General features: G+C 41.9%; 1 protein-coding gene and 1 long non-coding RNA gene across 6 annotated transcripts in view; one reads left to right on the top strand and one right to left on the bottom strand.

Annotated features, from left to right (window-relative positions):
- Positions 1–19,891, bottom strand: part of KCNIP1 (potassium voltage-gated channel interacting protein 1) — a 464,782-nt gene that overhangs the window by 91,919 nt on the left and 352,972 nt on the right. The window contains exon 1 of one of the 5 annotated variants that reach the window (XM_014569861.4): positions 11,157–11,289. The exons of the other annotated variants lie outside the window; for them this stretch is intronic. Within the exon in view, the coding sequence (XP_014425347.1) occupies positions 11,157–11,265 (109 nt within the window). The 5' untranslated portion in view covers positions 11,266–11,289. Of the gene's footprint in view, positions 1–11,156; positions 11,290–19,891 lie in introns of those variants that run through there. 5 annotated transcript variants of the gene reach the window in all.
- LOC149523525 (uncharacterized) lies at positions 9,626–19,882 on the top strand. The gene is made up of 3 exons (XR_016346983.1): positions 9,626–9,722; positions 10,746–11,369; positions 18,013–19,882. It is a non-coding gene; the product is annotated as an uncharacterized LOC149523525 (long non-coding RNA).

Genomic DNA, 19,891 nt, shown 5'->3' with positions numbered 1-19,891 from the left:
GGGGATGTTTCAAAGCCAAGGGTCTAACAATGGCCTCCTTAAGAAGTTGACATCTTTCCCTCCCCTAAAGCAAACTTTTTGGCCAATGGCCCACCCCACTCAACACAAACCTTTCCATGGACCACCAGCCTACCCACCCAGGATGACAAAACTTTGCTTATCTCTAAAAACCTTACATAAAAAGGAAATATTATTAATCAAAATCATTAAACAGATTAAGCACTTTATCATGTTAGTTTTAAATAAAGTAAATTATTAATTTACCTCCAAAACAAAAGGTTTCAACGTTGTCTTTATTTATGGCAGGGCCCAGTAGGGTTGCCAGGTGTCTGGTTTTCACCCAGACAGTCCGGTATTTATGACCCCTGTCTGGTAAAGAAAAAAAAACAGAACATTTTCTGTTTTTGTTGGATGGAAGGGCAGCAGGGACATTCTTCTCCTGCCGCGTCTGGCAGGGGCAGGGGCAGGGGAGTGAGAGTAGCGCGGGGACTTTAAAGGCGTAATGACCCTTTTTTTTCCCCCCTCAACCTATTTTTCCTGCCATGTTCGGGATTTTTTGTGAAAGTATCTGGCAACCCTAGGGCCCAGGGGCCACTGACCCACAGAAAAATCATCGGGAGCCACACAAAAGTTAGAAGCAAAAACAAAACAAACCCATAACCTTCACTAGTATGGCCCCTGCCTCAGACACCTCACTTCTCTCATACTGCAACCTATGAACTTGGTGGCTCTAAGCCAGTCAGTGAATCAAAGAGCAATATGACCATGGCATGTCCTGGGCTATATACTGCCTTAGACAGAGGGTGGAACACACAAGTCAAATGTGATGTCATTGAGACCCCCACATGACTCAAAAGTGGTACATGGTCCACAGGCTAGGAATGATATCAGTTCATACCGTGTTACAAGGGTTCATAATATCATTCAGTGCAGATGGAGTTACCAAAAGCCAGGGAACAAAGCCAAAACAGGGGAGGAGAGCATGGCACAAAGCCAATGAAACAGGATTTACATCTAGAGAAATAGCATTCAAGTGGTAATGAAGCCACTTAAGAAGCATTTGCCAACCCCAGGTATATACTGACCAGTTTCTGAGTCGTCAGGACCTTAATTTAAAATTTGCTTTAAAATATTTCACTAGTGTGTTGCTGAAGATTATAAAATCATCTCTCTAAAAAATTGCCCCCCTTGTCTGCCCTCAGAGAGGGGGACCCGTACTGCATATGGCCCCTTAAGGATGGCCCTCAGTATGACTTCCAGTGGGTTAGGAAAATCAATGCGCTATATGGCCCGAGAAACAGAAATGGATGCAATCTGAAAATATATAGTTTTCTATATTTAGTTTGTATTAATCCTGCCTAAGGAGAAGAATTCAAAAGACCAGGTGAGAAAGGCAGAGCTGTGCTGGGAGAATGAATAATCAGGGACGAGGGACTGGAAATGTAACTGCCCGATTCTGAAAAGAAGTGAAACCTCTGCAGGGAAGAGTTTGGATTTCCATATGTTTGATAGAAAGAAGAGACGTGCAATTGTGAATTGGTGGGGCAAAGGCTGAGAAGCAGGAAGGCAATGTCACAGTTTTAGAAGACAGAGCAAGTCAGTTTCACTCACACCAATGTTCTCATGTGAAAACAACAACCTGCTAACCAGACATCAGGTGTGAAAGAGCTACAGAGCGGCACAACTGTGAGATAGATTGACGTATAATCATGACCTAGCTCTACATGCCTCACACAGTAACAAGTTACTGCTACCTGTAACTGAATCTATATAGATTCACATAGCAAAAGCAGAACCTTATCTCTCTAAGAATCTCAGTTTAAAAAAGCTCGTCTTGCTTCCCTGCCAGAGTGTTGAATACCTCAGTGTTCAACAGAACCACAAAGGAAACGGTATGAACAACTCAAACGAAGTTCCCACAAAGTGGTCTGTGACTCTGCAGTTAATCCATAAAGTCAGACCCCTCTGCATTTCTTTGGTATAGTTGAAACAGTGAAAAGCCATTAAACACCAGAAGTGACTTTTAAAATCCCTAAGGGTGCATCTACACAGCAGGGCTTAACTCGAAATAAGCTATGCAAATTCAACTATGTCAATTGCATAACTTATTTCAAAATGGCTTATCTTGAAATTGGGAGCATCTACACAGCACTTATTTCAAAATAGAGCACTTAATTGGAGCAGCATCATTTATAATGTGTATACAACTGTACACACACATACACACATGCGTGCACACACACTCACATAGAGAACTGTGCACAGACATTTTCTGCACTTTTATATGCATAGTGAAATATGTGCCACTAGTGCAGTTAAACTGTAGTAAATGAGTCTTTGATACTTCCCTGAAAGAAGTCCAGGATGTTGCTGAAGTTATGGAGAAAGGATTTGAATACACGAGAAAGGAGAACTTGAAAATGGTTCAAAAGCTTCAGAGGGATAGCCGAGTTAGTGTATAACTGGAAAAACTTAAACAACAAATGGTCTAGCAGCACTTTAAAGACTAACAAAACATGTAGATGGTATCATGAGCTTTTATGGGTACAACCCACTTCTTCTGTTGTAAGGTATGTGGCTTCATTTTTTTTGAAGAAAAGCCTCCTGGCTAATTTAACCTTTAAAACGTTTAGATGACCTCACCCCACTCTGACATTACATGAAAAATGTAGCGGTCCGGTGGACCTGTTGGGGATGTAATAGACACAATAAGAGTTTTAGATCATGGTCCTTTCAGACTGGTTTGATGTATTTCTCTACAGAAGCAGGGAGCAAACCACACACATTTACTAAGAATGATTCATAGCAGAGAAAAACAAAAATAAATTCTTATCAGATAAACACAGTTGGCATCTTTTCTGCAATACTTTGCACGGAATTCAAAATGGCTGCTTATCATTGCAGATAGCAGAGTCCTTCAAAATATAGAGGTTTGATACATGACAAATGAAGGCAGGACAGTTACATAGCTAAATAACAATAGAGAGATAGCCGAGTTAGCTTTTCCTTTTGTTTTAGCAAGATCAGACTATGTAGCACTTTAACAGGGTTTAAACCATCTTGTTAGTCTTTAAAGTGCTACATAGTTTTTCCTTTTGTTATAGCTAAATAACAGCAGTTTTTAACAATCGCAAAGTTACTTTATAATAAATTTCTATATTTTACCATTGGTTTAAGTTCTCAAATGGGTACTTTACCAATGTCTGCAGTTAAAATAACCTATATATTTCCCTCATCTTACTGTACAAGTTTTTGAGTCTCCTGTAGTTCTTAGACAATGAAATACTGGGCTGCTTTGCATCAAACTACTGTGTCAAACTGCCATGGTCGCAGGCTCCTGCATAAAGAAACATTATTTTCACTTTTAAAACCCTCTTTGTTCCTTTACTCCCCTTCTTTTCTCAATGGCAGAGATCAGAAGATTTTTTTTGGTATACTATAGTTTTTCCTTTCACCTTTTGAAGCAGGTTCAGAAAAAGATTCTGACAGAAAAATGAAGTTCTAGAATAATAAGATTCAGAAGCCTCTAGGAAACCCAAAGTGTTGCAAAAAGCATTAACCAGCAAGAAAAAGTCTGCAGGTACACTGAAATTTATTTCTACCGCCTACCAACTAAACAACCATGGAGATGAGGAGGAGAGACTATAGCAAGCAGTCATCATAAACATAATTCTGTAGTAAAAGCAACTGAGCGCCAGATTACGCACTGCAACAGGTCACCAAAGATGCTACCCTGATGCCTGGTCACTACCACATTCAAGCTCAGAGATGATTTATTGTAATAATACTATTAAAGCACTTTTCATATCAAACTCCCTGGCTATGTCTACACTGGAGGGTTATTGCGCAAGAACGACCGTTCTTCCACAGAGCGTCCACACTGCCCACTCGCTCTTGCGCAAGAAGATTTACAGTTCGGCATGGTAAGAGAGGGCTTCTTGCGCAAGAGCTACGCTCTTTTCTAACAAATGTAAGCCCTCTTGTGCAAGAGCTCTTGTGCAAGAGGGCAGTGTGGACGTGCGACAGGGATTTCTTGCGCAAGAAAGCCCTATGGCTAAAATGGCCATCAAAACTTTCTTGCGCAAGAGAGCATCCACACTGCCATGCATACTCTTGCGCAAAAGCACATCTCGCACATGGCAGTGTGGACATGTTCTTGCGCAAGACTTCTTGCACAAGAACCCTTGCGCAAGATGTTCTTGCGCCAGAAGCCGCCAGTATAGACATAGCCTCAATGAGCTTTATGAACCTTATCAACGTCATTGTCCGTAAAGGGGCACCTGACTTGGTGGGACACAGAACCTGAGCAGAGCTGACTGAATAACTGTAGTGGCTGAACGGAATCCATCGCTTAGTTTCTAACTGAATTTCTTTGGTTTGTTTCACCACAATGACAAACCGGAAAGGTTTCAGGGTTCGGTTCGGTTGGAAATGACCGTTTCCAAAGGAAATGGCGTGTTGAGATGCCATTTTTGAAAATGGGTATTTCTAAACAAAACGCTTCACGTGGAAAACCTAAAAATGAACCAGTTTGGACTTTTTTGAAAGGTTTTCCTTTTTTATACCATCAAAACTATTCCCTGATTCCAACCTGAATTTCTTAAATTGCTTCAATCACTCGGAAACTGCAGTTCTGAGAAAATTTACCATTACTCCCAAAGTTGTATTTAGCTCTAAACTAGAGTCCTGTCTCCTGATGCCAGATAGTTCTTGGGTATCATAGTGATTGACACCTTTAAAACACCTAAGATAGGCTCATCACATAAATACAAACAAGACTAAGCGCCTCCCTAGTTTCTTGCAAGGGCCCACATGGGTTCTCAGTCTGCTAGGACAGCAGAATGTCCAGGCATTGTTCCTTTCTCATGTTGAGGGGAGAGCTTACAATAGGCCAAACAAGTTGGAAATTGGGCTGCTTGGGAGGGCATGTGCTTTGGGCAGTTGTGTTAATTCAATGCATCTGTGATACAGCCTCTTCCAGAAAGCAGCTGTGCAGCCTCACACGCTGCTGTCCTGGGTAGAATCCCCAGGAGGGCAATAGCTGAAACTTCACTTGCCCCATACAGGGCAGGAAGCCCTAGGAAGGGGTTTCCCATGGGGCCAGCTGGCACAAACCAGCACTAGCTAAAGATCTGGTAGGTGTGCTACAAATGGTGCCTTCATGCCTCGCTTTAAAAAAAATAAAGCAACGGGGAGGAGAAATATTGGGGGTTACAGAATCAAAACCCGTTGGTGTCTCTGAAGCTTGTTGAAATAACACCTGCCAAATGTGTGCCAATGTGGGCGTTGAGTTCAGTCTAGGCTCTCGCTTCCTCACTTGTGGCTCTGTTCTCTTTCTGCGCTCAGAGGTGCACACGTAACAATTTCCCACACATCAAGCTGAGAACAGACACGTTCTGTCTGACAGTCCCCGGTCCCACCTGGAGCTTGTGTCTAAACAACTAGCCCAGTAAAACATTAATTGAGTTCAGAAGGACTGCAGGAGGCAACAATGTGATTACGAATTGTGATACCCCCCTGGTTCCTCTGGATCCCAACCGTGGGGATGTTTGAATTTACAGAAACGGCTATGGCCTAATTTCAGCTCATGTTTTTTATTGTTTCAGACTCTATGACAAACACGGCATATTCATAGGCTTTCTGAAGAGCAAGTCCCCCGTGTTCACAGATTGTAAGATCTGAAGGAATTTGCTAGTTTGTGGTACAAATGGAAAAGACTTTGGCCTTTTTCACATAATGCAGGCATAGAGCAGAGTATATGCCATAGGGGTACAATGCAAGGTGTGTGTCACCACAGAGCAAGCCAGGCCTGTGACTGTTGATGCATATTGCCTTATTTGGAACAGTCGTTGAAAAAAGTAATTTTAATAAACAGTCACACTCACACAGACCCTTTAATTGAGCATTCTGCCTCTTGCAATAGCTAATGCAGGATGCTTCAAAGGAAGGATTAACCCCTCTAAAATATAGCCAATAATGCCACTGGTTAAAGATTTGCAATGTGAAATCTAAGAACTAATGATAGGACTTAGCAAGCCTTGCTGGGTTCCTTAACTGGGGATATACACAAACCAGATCCTACAGGTTCAAGGAGCTAACTCCTTCAGATTTCACTTGGAGATCCAGGCTTTGAAGAACTCAGATCTCCAGAGGATACACTATACTGCGGTTATGGGACCTTGCCAACCCTTGCTTCTGGGATGTGGACCAGGGGCTTTGTAATTCTTTGAGGAGAAAGTGGCTGAATTTTGCAGTGCTCTCTGAAGACCCTTCAGATCTGGTACCAAGGCCAACAGAGATGGCAAGAATGGTGGCCAATATCTAGTCATGCTCTCTATAGATAGTAGTTGCAAGGTCGGCTCGTTTCCGGGTTTGGTGGACCAGGTCACTGAGTGGGGGCCAAGGCTGGGAATGAAGACTGTACAAACCGCAACAATACTGGCTTGCCACAGTTCACAGACCTAAGGCCAGATTTAAATGTCTCCTGGTTTGTGATGACTTCACAGTTCCCAATGAACTTTTGGACAGCTCCCATGAATGGTAGTATTGTTGCCTTAATCTAGTGTAAGAGGATCTGCTCTTCCAAGTCACATACTTAAGGCGTCTAATTCTTTTCAGGGTTCAACTAACCTATTTGTCACAACCATATCAAGACACAATGGAGTTTCACCAGAGGATTATACATTGTTTACAGACTGCTGAATCATGCAACAAGACAGAATCATTACTATCCTCGAGAGAAAAATCCACAACTCATTCAACCGAGAAGAAATCTGTCACCAGTACAATTTTCTCTGTGAAGTTAACTGAAGACAGCCAAGACAACAGCCCTACCAGACAGAAACACACACACACTGTGGGGCTCCCAACAAATTTCACTGCATTAAAGGTTCAATCTCTGACTCACAATAGTCAAAGGATACCTTTAACAACACTTAGTTCTCAGGATTTTAAACCCTGGCCATGGTATTATTTCAGTGTTGACAGTGTCCAAAAAACATACATAATATTTGATCTGGATCCCTCTCTATCCAGAGGATGTAACATTTCTCAGCATTGCAAGACTTTTGAAATGATCAACGGATGGAACAAAGAAGAGTTGGCACCAAACTCATAAAACCGCTGTAGAACAGTGTGATGGGGCGGCACTCACTTCTCGCGAGTGCCCCCATGCCTGGCTGAGTGTGCATGCCTGCACTGTCTCAGTCTCAGCCTTTTTGGCTACTCAGCCCTCCAGCCGAGTCATACTCCGGTGTGAAAGCAACCCCCCTCTGGAGCACACACTTAACAGGGGGCCATCTCAGTGCCCTCTGTTAGTGTCCCTCAGTCTCTCCGTTTGTTTCCCCACCGGGATAGAGAGTAGTGCCTCCAAGGCTTCCCCTTCTGGAGACAGTGTTCTCACCCTTGCCTCAGGGCTCCATTATAGTTCATCCTAGTCTCTATTCAGCTCTCCACTAGCTCCCCACACAGAGCTCTCCATGGTACTGCTGCTCCCTTAGCCAGCCACCCGGTTTCAGGTTCTGGGCTCTAGACACTGAACTGAGTCTGGTCCTGTAGCTCCTTTTATGGGGCCTTCCTGGCTCCTGATTGGCCGATTCATCATACAGCCACTCTAGTTTCCTGGAGGACTTGTCTATGGCCCTTTACTGGCTTCAGGGCCTGCTCCATCACAAATAGTCAGCACTTGCTCTTATAGGAGAGTTCTTGGTCTTTTGCCAACTAGTATGTCCAAAATGTTTTCTTGAATGGCATTTAATGGGGATCGTTCATTATGACTGCATCCCCACATTTGTCACAAAGTAACCACTGACTCTTACCTCATTCTTTCTGGGTTTGGTTGTCTCCTGCAAGCAAGTTTGGTACTACCGACGTGAGACTGTGAAACTATGAATGAAGTAGAAGCATGGGAGAGGCTGCACCACAGGAAGCAGTGAAACCTGTAATGTGAAATGAGCGTCATGTGTTCGACACAGCTCTGACCACGCAAGGGCATTCCTCTTTCCAGAGGAGCTTACGGGATTCAGGTTACATGGATCTCATGCCTCTTCAGTTTCAGGATGGAAGGAATGCAGAACCCCAAAGCCAATCTCTAAAGAAACTGTTGCCTTCCCTCCGGATTTTGCTAGGATAATTTTATGTGGGTCTAAGCCTTGCTCAGATTTCCAATTAGATTCTCAGGCTGCAATCATGTAACAAACCTCCACATGGGTACCGTAATTTAGCAAATATACCCTGCACCCAAGTATATCCCGCTGGGAGAGGGAGAGTGCGGGGCTTGTAAAAACGAATATAACCTACGGGTTATATTCGCTAAATTACAGTAGATATCTGCACCTCTGCCAAACTCTACTGGATTCATTGTGACTGAGGACAGATCCACCTGCACAGCATGACACACAATTCAGGATTCAGCCCTTACTTACAAAATATAACTAGGAAACAGACTCTGAGAGTCAAGACTCCGAGCATTATATATATTAAACTGCAGGAAATTCTAAGAGGTGTCTTAAACTTACTGACCTGCCAATCACACGGTAGTTACTACTCCATAAAATCCAGCCTTTCATATCACCCTCATGGAGAATTGACCTCCAAGAGCTTCTTGTGAGAAAGCCACACAAGTGAGTAGTTTCTAAATAAGCATGTTTTTACCTGCAGGAGTTGGCATAATGCAAAGTCTAAAAGGAAATAACAGCATGCCCAATTTCAGGCAATTGGGAGCAGGCTACTGTCTAATTTGGGAGCTATTACACAGTCATGAAACCGCATGTGGAATCTACTCGCCTCCAGATAAACAAAAGCAGCGATTAGCTACACAAGAATGTAAAGGCTACACTGAATGTAAAGGCAAGTTAGAAATAGTCGTGCTACAATCCATAACCAGAGTTCCAAGGGACTATGGGAATAAAATCATAATAATAATGTACCACACTTATCTACTGTTACCTAGCAGGTCAAATAAAAAGTTTCATGCCGGACTTAAAGATTTCCAAGGGCCCAGTTTCTGCAATACTTACTCAAGTGACATCTGTACAACTATCTTCATGTGTAAGTGTTACTCAACATAAGGAAGGGATGAAAGAAATCAGGCCCCAAAGTGAGTTGGAGGAAATGCTGCTACAACTTGCAAACGGTAACTGTACATTTCTCAGACTCCTGCAGAATCAGAAGGGGACAATTCTAAGGTCAGGAAGGAAGAAGAAAAAGAACCACCCAAAACTGGAGAAGAGGTTGATTTGATGGCGAGCCTATGCTTTGTCAGAGGGTCCATTAGTACTGGGAGATGTTCTAACGCTGGTGCTTAGATTTCTAAGGCACAGCCATGCCATGCTTTGCACCTGAAAGAGCTGACTGATTCGGTTACACGTTGGTTAGAGATCTGCATCCAGGACTGTTTAGTGAAACAATACAGAAGGATTAATTGCTCACTCACATTCCGATATACTGCAGGATACAGCTGGTCTACACTGCTCTACAAACAATAGGGCTTCTTTTAACAATTACTACTTACCTTTGAAAAGACAAGTGTCTCATCTGTGCTTTATTTGACTTTCCTGGGGAAACATTTGCAGATGGGGCTGGGTAAGTAAACTATTTTAAAAGAGGATTTACAGTAAATAGCTCTGGAAAGGATATATAAAAGTGTCCTTGCATTTAAACATATAGCAATGCAATTGCTGCTGCATTTCATGTTACGTTTCGTCTCCACACGTTTTATGAAGGTAAGTGTATCCGTTCAAATTGATAATTACTGTTAGGTGCTATTTTTTTGGATATGGTTTGGGGGGCGGGGGGTGAGGCAAACTTACCGCAGTTCAGTTCATGTAAGAGTAGACTATCGTTGTCATGTTTCACACTTATTACAGGGAAAACCCAAACATGTATGTACTGTATTGACAATACATGTAACTTAAATCTTCTGCCTCAATATTCTAAATAAAAAAAATCTTTTCTATGGGTCACAATTTATTTTTATGTTGTGTTCACCACCAATGAAAACTTTATACCTATGAGGTACCGGATAGCATAAGGCTTTTTAGAATGACTGTGTGAAAATTAATATGCTGCCTTTCCTCCCAATATCAGTCAGTAAAAGATAAAACTTGTACATAAGTAAAATGCTGTGCCATGTATTTCTCTCTTTAATTTTTCACTAAATATTCTGACTGTTTTACATAACCCATATTTCAGAGGCAACCGCTGTTTCAAGAAACTGCTGTCTTTGTTATGATTTCAGCTCATTCTGCTCCTCTGTTAGGAAAACTTGGCGGAGTTAATCATCTGTGCATGAGTGAACTCCTAAAGATCTGCCAAGGACTATGGGCTTCCCTCATTTCTCTCTCTCACGTGCAAGCAATTTCTGCATTTCACCATTTTAAAATATTCTTATTTGTTTCATACCAGTGCTTGTTTTTTAATGAATTTCACCATGGGAGCGAGTGTCACTGTGTGGTTAGAAAACATTCTGCTATTGCCTAAAATTACTTAAATAATTAAAATACAATGCTTTGCCTGCTCCTATCAAATATCATAGGAAAAATAGTTCTTTACTAAATCTGAGAGAGAAAGAGAAAGCGCAAGCAATCCCCCAGAACAGTTCTTCAAATGAGAAACATTTTTTCCTACTTAATTTATTTTGTCTCTGGTTTGTCTTATTAATCTCTGAAGTAGATAGAATAAGAAATATTCACATAAAAAAGTTTCCTTTGTGCTACACAGGTTCAAACGGTTTTTATTTTTTTCAGGTTTCAAGAGTCACAGGAGTATTGTTCCTAGTGAACCGTACCAAACTCCTGAATTAATTACTAGCACTTCCACTACCCCAAAAGAGACTTTTTGTTCCCAAGTAGAGAGTGAAACAAAAATAATCCTTAGATAAAAGAAAAGCAGCACGTGCGGCAAAAATCACAACATAAAATTCCTCTCAGCTAATAGTAACATTCCAAAAGATAACACCAGCCCTTGAAATAAAGTACAAAACCTAATTCCAGCACTAACAATCAGATCACTTACAAGGCATGAAGAGGAGGATCAGAAATTAGTGAACGGAAAAGCTGATGCTTTATTTCCCTCTACCTGCTCCTCAGCAAGTGATTTTGTTGAAGAACGCTTAAATAAAAGTAAAAAGGATCTAGAAAGCGTGGAGGTTTTCTTACCATCTGACAAGTCAATTAGCCCGAGGTAGTGCAAAAGTTTCAGAGAAGAACACACCACCACCACAATCCCTAAAGTCTGGAGTCCTTCTGACTCGCCTTGATTCCACATCCTTTAAGACACCACACAGATACCCACTGGTGTGCTGGCCAAACAACTGGCAGACATCTAATGCTGGGAAACCGTCTGTTTGAAGCTTTTCTTCCTGCTGCTCAGTAAGTATATGGCTCATTTTCTCTCTTCATGTGTGTGTGTATGTGTGCGTATGTCTCCCTCTCCCTGCCTTTCTCATCTTCTTCCCTATTTCTTCTCTCTCTCTCTTGCTCATGTGCCAGCAATTTCTGCATTTATCAGTAATCTATTACTGTATTTTCTCTCCCCCCCCCCCCCCCAGGGTAATTCTCCCTTGAGCTTACTCTGCCCTGAACAACTTATTGTATGTTGCTAAACCTCAGTAATGCTACATGTGATTTTTTAAAAAATCTGTGTAAACAATGATTGTCTGTTTTAGGATTTTTTTTGTAACCCTACCAGTGCAGATACTTTTGGCAAATGTTTCTTTCCTGCACAGAAAGTAAAGGCAAATCTCAGAGGGAGAGAAGGGGACATGAAAAAGGTTGTCTTTTCTTACTTTCCTTAATCATGAATCCTGCTGTTAAGACATTCTACAGGAAACATCCCAAAATCATAGTGATTTCCAATGAGCTCCCCTGCCACAACTTTTAAATCAGTATAGGACCCAGGACTTCAAAACACCACTACCACTTGAGCTAAAAGAACAACTTCATTTCTTGGTAGCAGTAGTAGGCTCTGCTCTCTGCATTATCTATTAGAGAGGAACATAGTACATATAGCCAGTGTGTGTGACACATGCACAGAAGACTCAGTGGACCAAAATTTGGCTTGACATGGGCACCCACTGCAGATAGGCAAACAGGACTAATAAATGTTGCATTTTGTTATACTTATTCTTGGAATATTTTACTTGGCCGGCTACTTTGGATAATTTCCTTCCCAGAAATGAGAAGGCAGTCATGTATTTTTTCCATCACCACCAGGGGAAAATAAATTTTGTGCCTGGGCTGGTAATTTAGAGGACTATTATTGCAGGGCTCCAATAACACTTAGTGTTTTTCATCTTTAAAGCGCATTGTAAACATTAAGTGAGTCTCACAACAACCCTACCAATAGATTTTATTATCCCCATATTCCAGGCATAAAGACTCAAAGAATGAGTCAGGAGCAGAAACAGAACATTAGGTCCCACATTTATGCTCAGGGAATTACCTCATACTTTTCTCTAACCTCATTCCATATCGCTACTGCCTTAAGAACCCTGGAACAATTCTAGAATGGAACGAAGCAGTTTTTTCCCACATGTAATATCTGGAGTATTCAGTATGATGAAAGGAGTGGTTGGTTAAAGGAGAAACAGAACAAAAGGGTCTGGGTGCAGTGCAGATACCTGACCTGGCTTTAGTCTGGTTAGCTCAGGTGCCAATATCGGTGAAGAAAGGGCAAAATGTACTTCTGCGCAGGCTAGCCACCTGAACCAATAGCCAGAGTCCTGGTCAAGACTGTACAACACATGCTTAAAGTATCGTGGCTGTATCTTCATTGCTACTGATAGCTTGGTGGCATCTACTCATCATGCTGCCACACCTCCGATTGGAGGGCATGCCCATTAACTGGTTCCTTTTGTAAACACTACTGTTGTGACAAAAGGATCCCTCCAATGCTAACTATGTTATAGATGGAAGATAAAAGGAGGTGGCTTCCCCTCCCCCCCCAGGATAATGGTCCAGATGGTCAAAACACTGACTTGTGCTGTGAGAGTTTTGGGGCTTTTCACAGCTCTACAAAAGACTTTACACTTCATGTGAGCTCTCTGGACCTCAGTTTGCCTTTGGTACAACAGGAAAAAATATATGTGCTACAAGAACCTGACAGGGGTTTTGGGAGGCTGAATGTTTAAAGAATTTTGAGATCCTCAGAAAAAAGCCCATCTTGAAAGTACAGGCAGTCCCCGGGTTACATGGATCCGACTTACATCGGATCCCTACTTACAAACGGGGTGAGGCAACCCCGCATTAGTTGCTTCCCCCCAACAGACCAGGGAGATGCGAAGCTAGCGCCCCCCCCCCTCCCCAGCAGACCAGGGAGACGTGGAGCGGCTTTTCTCAGCAGACACCTCAGCTTGAGAATAAAGGACTGAGGGAAGTGAGGTGTGGGAGAATAAAACTGAGCTCTGGAGAAATGTTTGGCTAGAGTTTCCCCTACAATATGTACCAGTTCCGACTTACATACAAATTCAACTTAAGAACAAACCTACAGTTCCTATCTTGTACGTAACCCGGGAACTGCCTGTATTAAGATCAAATATCAGAGTGGCCGTATTATTAACTGTAAACAGTACATAATTTCCCATACAGCAGATGGCCCATGAACAAATCAGGATTTTGCAGATTTATGAGTAGTTCTTAGTATTTGTCAGAAGTTTTAATCTATCCATGTTCTTACACAATACTCCAGGGTATATGAACCATTCCTATTTAAGAATGTAGGTAACCTAAAGAGGTTTGTGCACTTTTTGTAGTATCTACCATATTAGATATTCAGTATTCTCTCTGAATGACTGGTCATTAGGTCACATACTATAGTTTCTGTTCCCTGATTGGGTGACCAAAGAGGACTCATTAAGTTTTTCAGAGAGGGCTGGGAAGCATTTTAAAGAGAAATGCATAATAAGCAAGTCTAGAAATGCTTAGTGAATTTTAAATTTTATCCTGTCCCATTTTGTTCAAAAATATTATACTTGATTATGAATGTGAACCACAGATTTTAAAATAAGCAGGGTTCCTTCCTGCCCAAGACAAAAGAGAAAGCTATAGGGCAGATTTACTGGCAGTCTGATAGACTTTGCACGCAGTTCATAATGCTTTCTACCAAGTAATTGACTGTACAATGTGTACAGCAGTCAAAGGAGTTCTGATATAAATGTGTTCACTAACAGTTCCATCATTGTAGTTTGCCCACAAATACTTTTATCCATAAAGAAAACGTGTATTTGCACAAAACAAGATTCTTCCCAATCATGCAGTCAAAAGCTAATCATACTAACAATCACAGTAAAATAAATAAAAAAGGATATAAGGAATGCCAGCTACATTCAAAATTTAGTTACGGTGATCATGAACTAACAGAGAGCTTCAGAGGGTTAGCCGAGTTGGTCTGTAACTAAAAAAATGTAAAAACAACTAATAGTCTAGTAGCACCTTAAAGACTAAAAAACATGTAGATGGTGTCACAAGCTTTCGTGGGTACAACCCACTTCTTCAGATGACTGGAGTATTAAAAGTCCAGATCCAAGAATATATAAGGGAAGTGGGGGAGGGAAAGGAGGAAAAAAAAACAGTGAATAGATTGTTCAAGTAGCTACAAGAGGCTGATAAGAACAATTAGCACCTCCATTGTTTGTTTGTTTGGTTATCATAGAATACTAGGACTGGAAGAGACCTCAAGAGGCCTTCGAGTCCAGTCCCCTGCCCTCATTGCAGGACCAAGTACTGTCTAGACCATCCCTGATAGACATTTATCTAACCTACTCTTAAATAACTCCACAGATGGAGATTCCACAATCTCCCTGGGCAATTTATTCCAGTGTTTGACCACCCTGACAGTTAGAAACTTTTCCCTAATGTCCAACCTAAACCTCCCTTGCTGCAGTTTAAGCCCATAGCTTCGTGTTCTGTCCTCAGAGGCCAAGATGAACAAGTTTTCTCCCTCCTCCTTATGACACCCTTTTAGATACCTGAAAACTGCTATCATGTCCCCCCTCAATCTTCACTTTTCTAAACTAAACAAACCCAATTCTTTCAGCCTTCCCTCATAGGTCATGTTCTCTAGACCTTTCATCATTCCTGTTGCTCTTCTCTGGACCCTCTCCAGTTTCTCCACATCTTTCTTGAAATGCGGCGCCAAGAACTAGACACAACACTCCAACTGAGGCCTAACCAGCACAAAGTAGAGTGGAAGAATGACTTCTTATGTCTTGCTCACAACACACCTGTTAATGCATCCCAGAATCATGTTTGCTTTTTTTGCAGCAGCATCACACTGCTGACTCATATTCAGCTTGTGGTCCACTATAAACTCTAGATCCCTTTCTGCCATACTCCTTCCTAAACATTCGCTTCCCGTTCTGTATGTGTGAAACTGATTGTTCCTTCCTAAGTGGAGCACTTTGCATTTATCTTTATTAAACTTCATCTTTTTTACCTCAGACCATTTCTCCAATTTGTCCAGATCATTTTGAATTATGATCCTATCCTCCAAAGCAGTTGCAACCCCTCCCAGTTTGGTATTGTCTGCAAACTTAATAAGTGTACTTTCTATGCCAATATCTAAATCGTTGATGAAGATATTGAACAGAGCCGGTCCCAAAACAGACCCCTGCGATACCCCACTTGTTATACCTTTCCTGCAGGATTGACATCCATTAATAACTACTCTCTGAGTACGGTTATCCAGCCAGTTATGCACCTACTTTATAGTAGTCCCATCTAAGTTGTATTTGCTTAGTTTATTGATAAGAATATCATGCGAGACCATATCAAATGCCTTACAAAGTCTAGGTATACCACATCTACCTCTTCTCTTTTATCCACAAGACTCGTTATCCTATCAAAGAAAGCTATCAGATTGGTTTGACATGATTTGTTCTTTACAAATCCATGCTGGCTGTTCCCTATCACCTTACCACCTTCCAAGTGTTTCCAAATGATTTCCTTAATTATTTGCTCCATTATCTTCCCTGGCACAGAAGTTAAACTAACTGGTCTGTAGTTTCCTGGGTTCTTCTTATTTCCCTTTTTATAGATGAGAACTATATTTGCCCTTTCCCAGTCTTCTGGAATCTCTCCTGTCTCTCATGATTTTCCAAAGATGATAGCTAGAGGCTCAGATAACCAAGGAGCTGATAGAGGAGGTAAGTCATTAGGATGCGGAACATAGTGAGGCAGCTGATATCCCTGTTCATTCCATTCTGATAAGAATCAAACTTGTAAATAAAGTTAAGTTCCAACCCTTTCCTTTGTATTTAACTTAATTTCATTTACAAGTTTGATTCTTATCAGAATGGAATGAACAGGGATATCAGTTGGCTCACACACTACCTTCCTTATGATTTAACCAACCAAACAAACAATGGAGGTGCTACTTGTTCTTATCAGCCTCTTGTAACTACTTGAACAATCTATTCACTGTCTTTTTTTTCTTCCTCCCCCCTTTCTCCCTTCCCTTATTTATTCTTGGAACTGGACTTTTAATACTGCAGTCATCTGAAGAAGTGGGCTGTGCCCATGAAAGCTCATGATACCATCTACATATTTTGTTAGTCTTTAAGGTGCTACTAGATTATTTGTTATTTTTTAAAGTTTTTCTAATATAGAGCTGGCGGGAGATTTTTCAACATTAACAGTTGTTCAGCAGAAAATGCCAAGCCATCAAAGCTTTTTGAGATGATATACTAGGTTCAGTAAATCTTTAGCCAAGGTAAGTTCCTCACATGCACACAGGAAACACAATCCAGAATTGCCTAGTGCAGTGTTTCTCCAACTGTGCTCTGCAGAGCCCCAGGGCTCCGCGAGACATCTCCAGGGGCTCTGTGAGGTTGACAAACTGGAAACATCGATAGGCACAACACATACAATCAGTGGAACACATGTAAAGGGCTCCAGAGCCCAAAAAGTTTGAGAACTGCTGGTCTAGTGGTTAGGACACTCTCGCCTTGGATATGGTAGGAGGCCCAGGATGAAGTCCTGGCCTGGTTTGGAACAGAGACTTGAACCCAGATCTCTCACATTTTAGGTGAGTACCCTAACCCAAGTCTATCAGCTATCCTGGGGTTTGGGTTGCTGTGTGTATGTGTTCCTTGGCCCGCCCCTTCCCTCTCCCCCGCCCCAACTCAGAACAGGAAAATTTTCAAATTCTTAAAGTTTTATGAGATAGGAAAGCAATTTCCCACTCATCTCTCTATTAGGGTATGTCTAAACTACATGGCTCCATGAATGGAGCCATGTAGATTAGGCTGATTGGCAGAGGGAAATGAAGCCGCGATTTAAATAATTGCGGCTTCATTTAAATTTAAATGACTGCCCCGCTCTGCCGATCAGCTGTTTGTCGGCTCAGCACGCTAGTCTGGATACTCCCGTGCCGACCTGAAAGCCCTTTATCGACCTCCCCGTTATGCCTCGTAGGATGAGGTTTACCGGTGAGGTCGATAAAGGGCTTTTATGTCGGCAGGGGAGCGTCCAGACTGCCCCGATCTACCGACAAACAGCTGATCGGCAGAGCGGGGCAGCCATTTAAATGTAAATGAAACCGCAATTATTTAAATCGCAGCTTCATTTCCCTCTGCCGATCAGCTTAATCTACATGGCTCCATCGATGGAGCCATGTAGTTTAGACACACCCTTAGTGTTTCCATTAAGTGCAACCACGAGCACTTACACCTGCAATCTGATTTTAAGAGTCATGCTCATCCATTCAGGAAGCCAAGGCAGACCACAGGATCTACAGATCCAATCAAAGCAGGTCCACTTTGGAATATCAACTACACCTCAGTGAAGTGAGCTGAATGGGCTACCACCCAAAAATGATGCATAGAAAGGGCTTTGTGAGTAATTCCGCACACTATATTCAAGAAAATTGCAACCTCTTCATAGACAACATGCAAAGAGAGGTGAAATGTGTTGTACAAATTGCTCCCTACAATTTATTCACCCTTCTCTAAACATTATGCACGGGCTACATGTAGTTCTCAGGAATCATTATTTAATTTCTCTTTCTTCTCGTCAGTGTCATTATAGCTTCTGATCCCAACTTCAATCAGCTTCACATACGCCCAGATCTGGAAAACGGGTAATTGGGGTGCAGGAGGAATCACCAGGGAAGGGAGTGGAAAACCCCGAGGTTCCCAGAATTTCCAATTGCCACAGTTCTGCCATGAATTTCGTATTTGATGCTTTTCTTAAAGCCCCCTTTCCCCTCCCCACTGCTCAGCTCCTGAAGATGAGTGATGACAAGAGGATCTCAGGTTTCATGTTTTAAGAGTAACTTTTACTTTTTGGCCCTCATGGTTGCAGAGGAAAACTTGGAATTGGGACCTCAGGACATCCTCAGATTTTAAAAAATAGGAAGAAAGTAAAAAATAACAACTTTTTTTTTACTCTCATTATTTGTAAATTGGTCTTGTGATGGGGAGAGGCGCACTCATGGTACTTCCACATTTGGGGGTTGCAAAAGTGGAGTCCCTCAGAATTTACTCCATATTGTTCTGCTGGGGGGCAGACACAATCGCACCACCCAAGGACCTTGGGGATTACTGGGAAGGTATCACCATGCCCGTCGAGGCTGACACACTGCATAATCTCCAAGACCTCCCTGTCGCCTGATAAAATGGCCCATGTGAGCCATGCTGCTTAGGATTCGCCCTCTCACCGCAGCATCTTAGCCCCAACAACGGGGATTTCACTGAGAGACTCCACTCAGTTCAGCAGTGCCTTGGGCTGAATTCCCTGCCATTTAAGGGAGAAATTATGCACCAAGCCTTACTGAGTTTTTCACTGGAGGTTACTGAGTAGAGAGGGACACAGGAAGCAGTCCCTTCTACGATCACCACTCTTCATGGACATCCATACCAGGGCTCTCTGGTGTGTAGCAGACTGAAAAGACGAGCTCACTGATTCTACTTTAACATTCACACCACCAGGAATAATGGAGCAGGAAATTGGCGGTGATTCTTACTGAGATATTCTTGTGTTGAGCTTTCAACAAGATGAACAGGGGCAGCTCAGTTTAGATTTCCTATAGGCCTCTGCACAGAAGCACCTTGTCAAGTCATCAGAAGATGAAAACAAATTATTCATCAGCTGTAGAGGTGAGGAGAGTACAGATCTTTTACACACATGTTTTATCGGAGCTACTCACGGGGCCCAAAGTAAAACCCGACATGCAATAAGCGTCAAACTAGACTTGGATTGCAAACTTTTGGTGCTCTCGGGCATTAATTACGTGAGACTCTCAACTTCTGTAACTGCGTTCAGGTGGAGAGCCTTCATAAACATTCAGTAATGATGCCTGTGAGAGATGCGCTACTATTCCCATTTTACAGATAGGCAAACTGAGGAACAAAACAATTAAACAATTTATCCAAGTTGACACAGAAAATAAGTGGCAGAGTCACTCAGAACTTAGAAACTATAAGCAGCACTTACTGGGCTTCTGTTCTAACCAAAGCATCACACTTTCTGCAGAACATCACTGAAAAATTAAACAGCTATTTTCAATTATATATAAAAGTGTTAAACTTCCTAATGAATCAATAAAAAAATCTGTATGCTTGCCAGCAGCTGAAACAGAAACAAAGACATTGTGAATAAAAAACAACTCACAAACACATTAAAATGATGGATCTCTTGATGATAGAGACATATTTTCTTGTTGCTGCTGGACTTACAATAGCTCTTGCAGGCAATAAACATTTAGAAGGTAGCAATTAACAGCAATGTTTCTGCTGTTTGTGTGTGCAATGTGTACCTTGTGGGAACATATGTTGGTATTATATAAAATAATGAAAGGGAATTGCCATTGTGAATCAGACCAATGGTCTAGTTAAGTCCTTATAATCAGCCAGGTTGAAATACATAATGAAGTTCAAAAATTCCAACAGAGGATG

This window comes from Pelodiscus sinensis, chromosome 16, assembly GCF_052426305.1.
Source record: "Pelodiscus sinensis isolate ZL-2025 chromosome 16, ASM5242630v1, whole genome shotgun sequence".
NCBI lineage: Eukaryota > Metazoa > Chordata > Testudines > Trionychidae > Pelodiscus > Pelodiscus sinensis.
The sequence above is the reverse complement of the archived record's forward strand: the minus strand, read 5'-3'. Positions and strand labels throughout refer to the sequence as shown.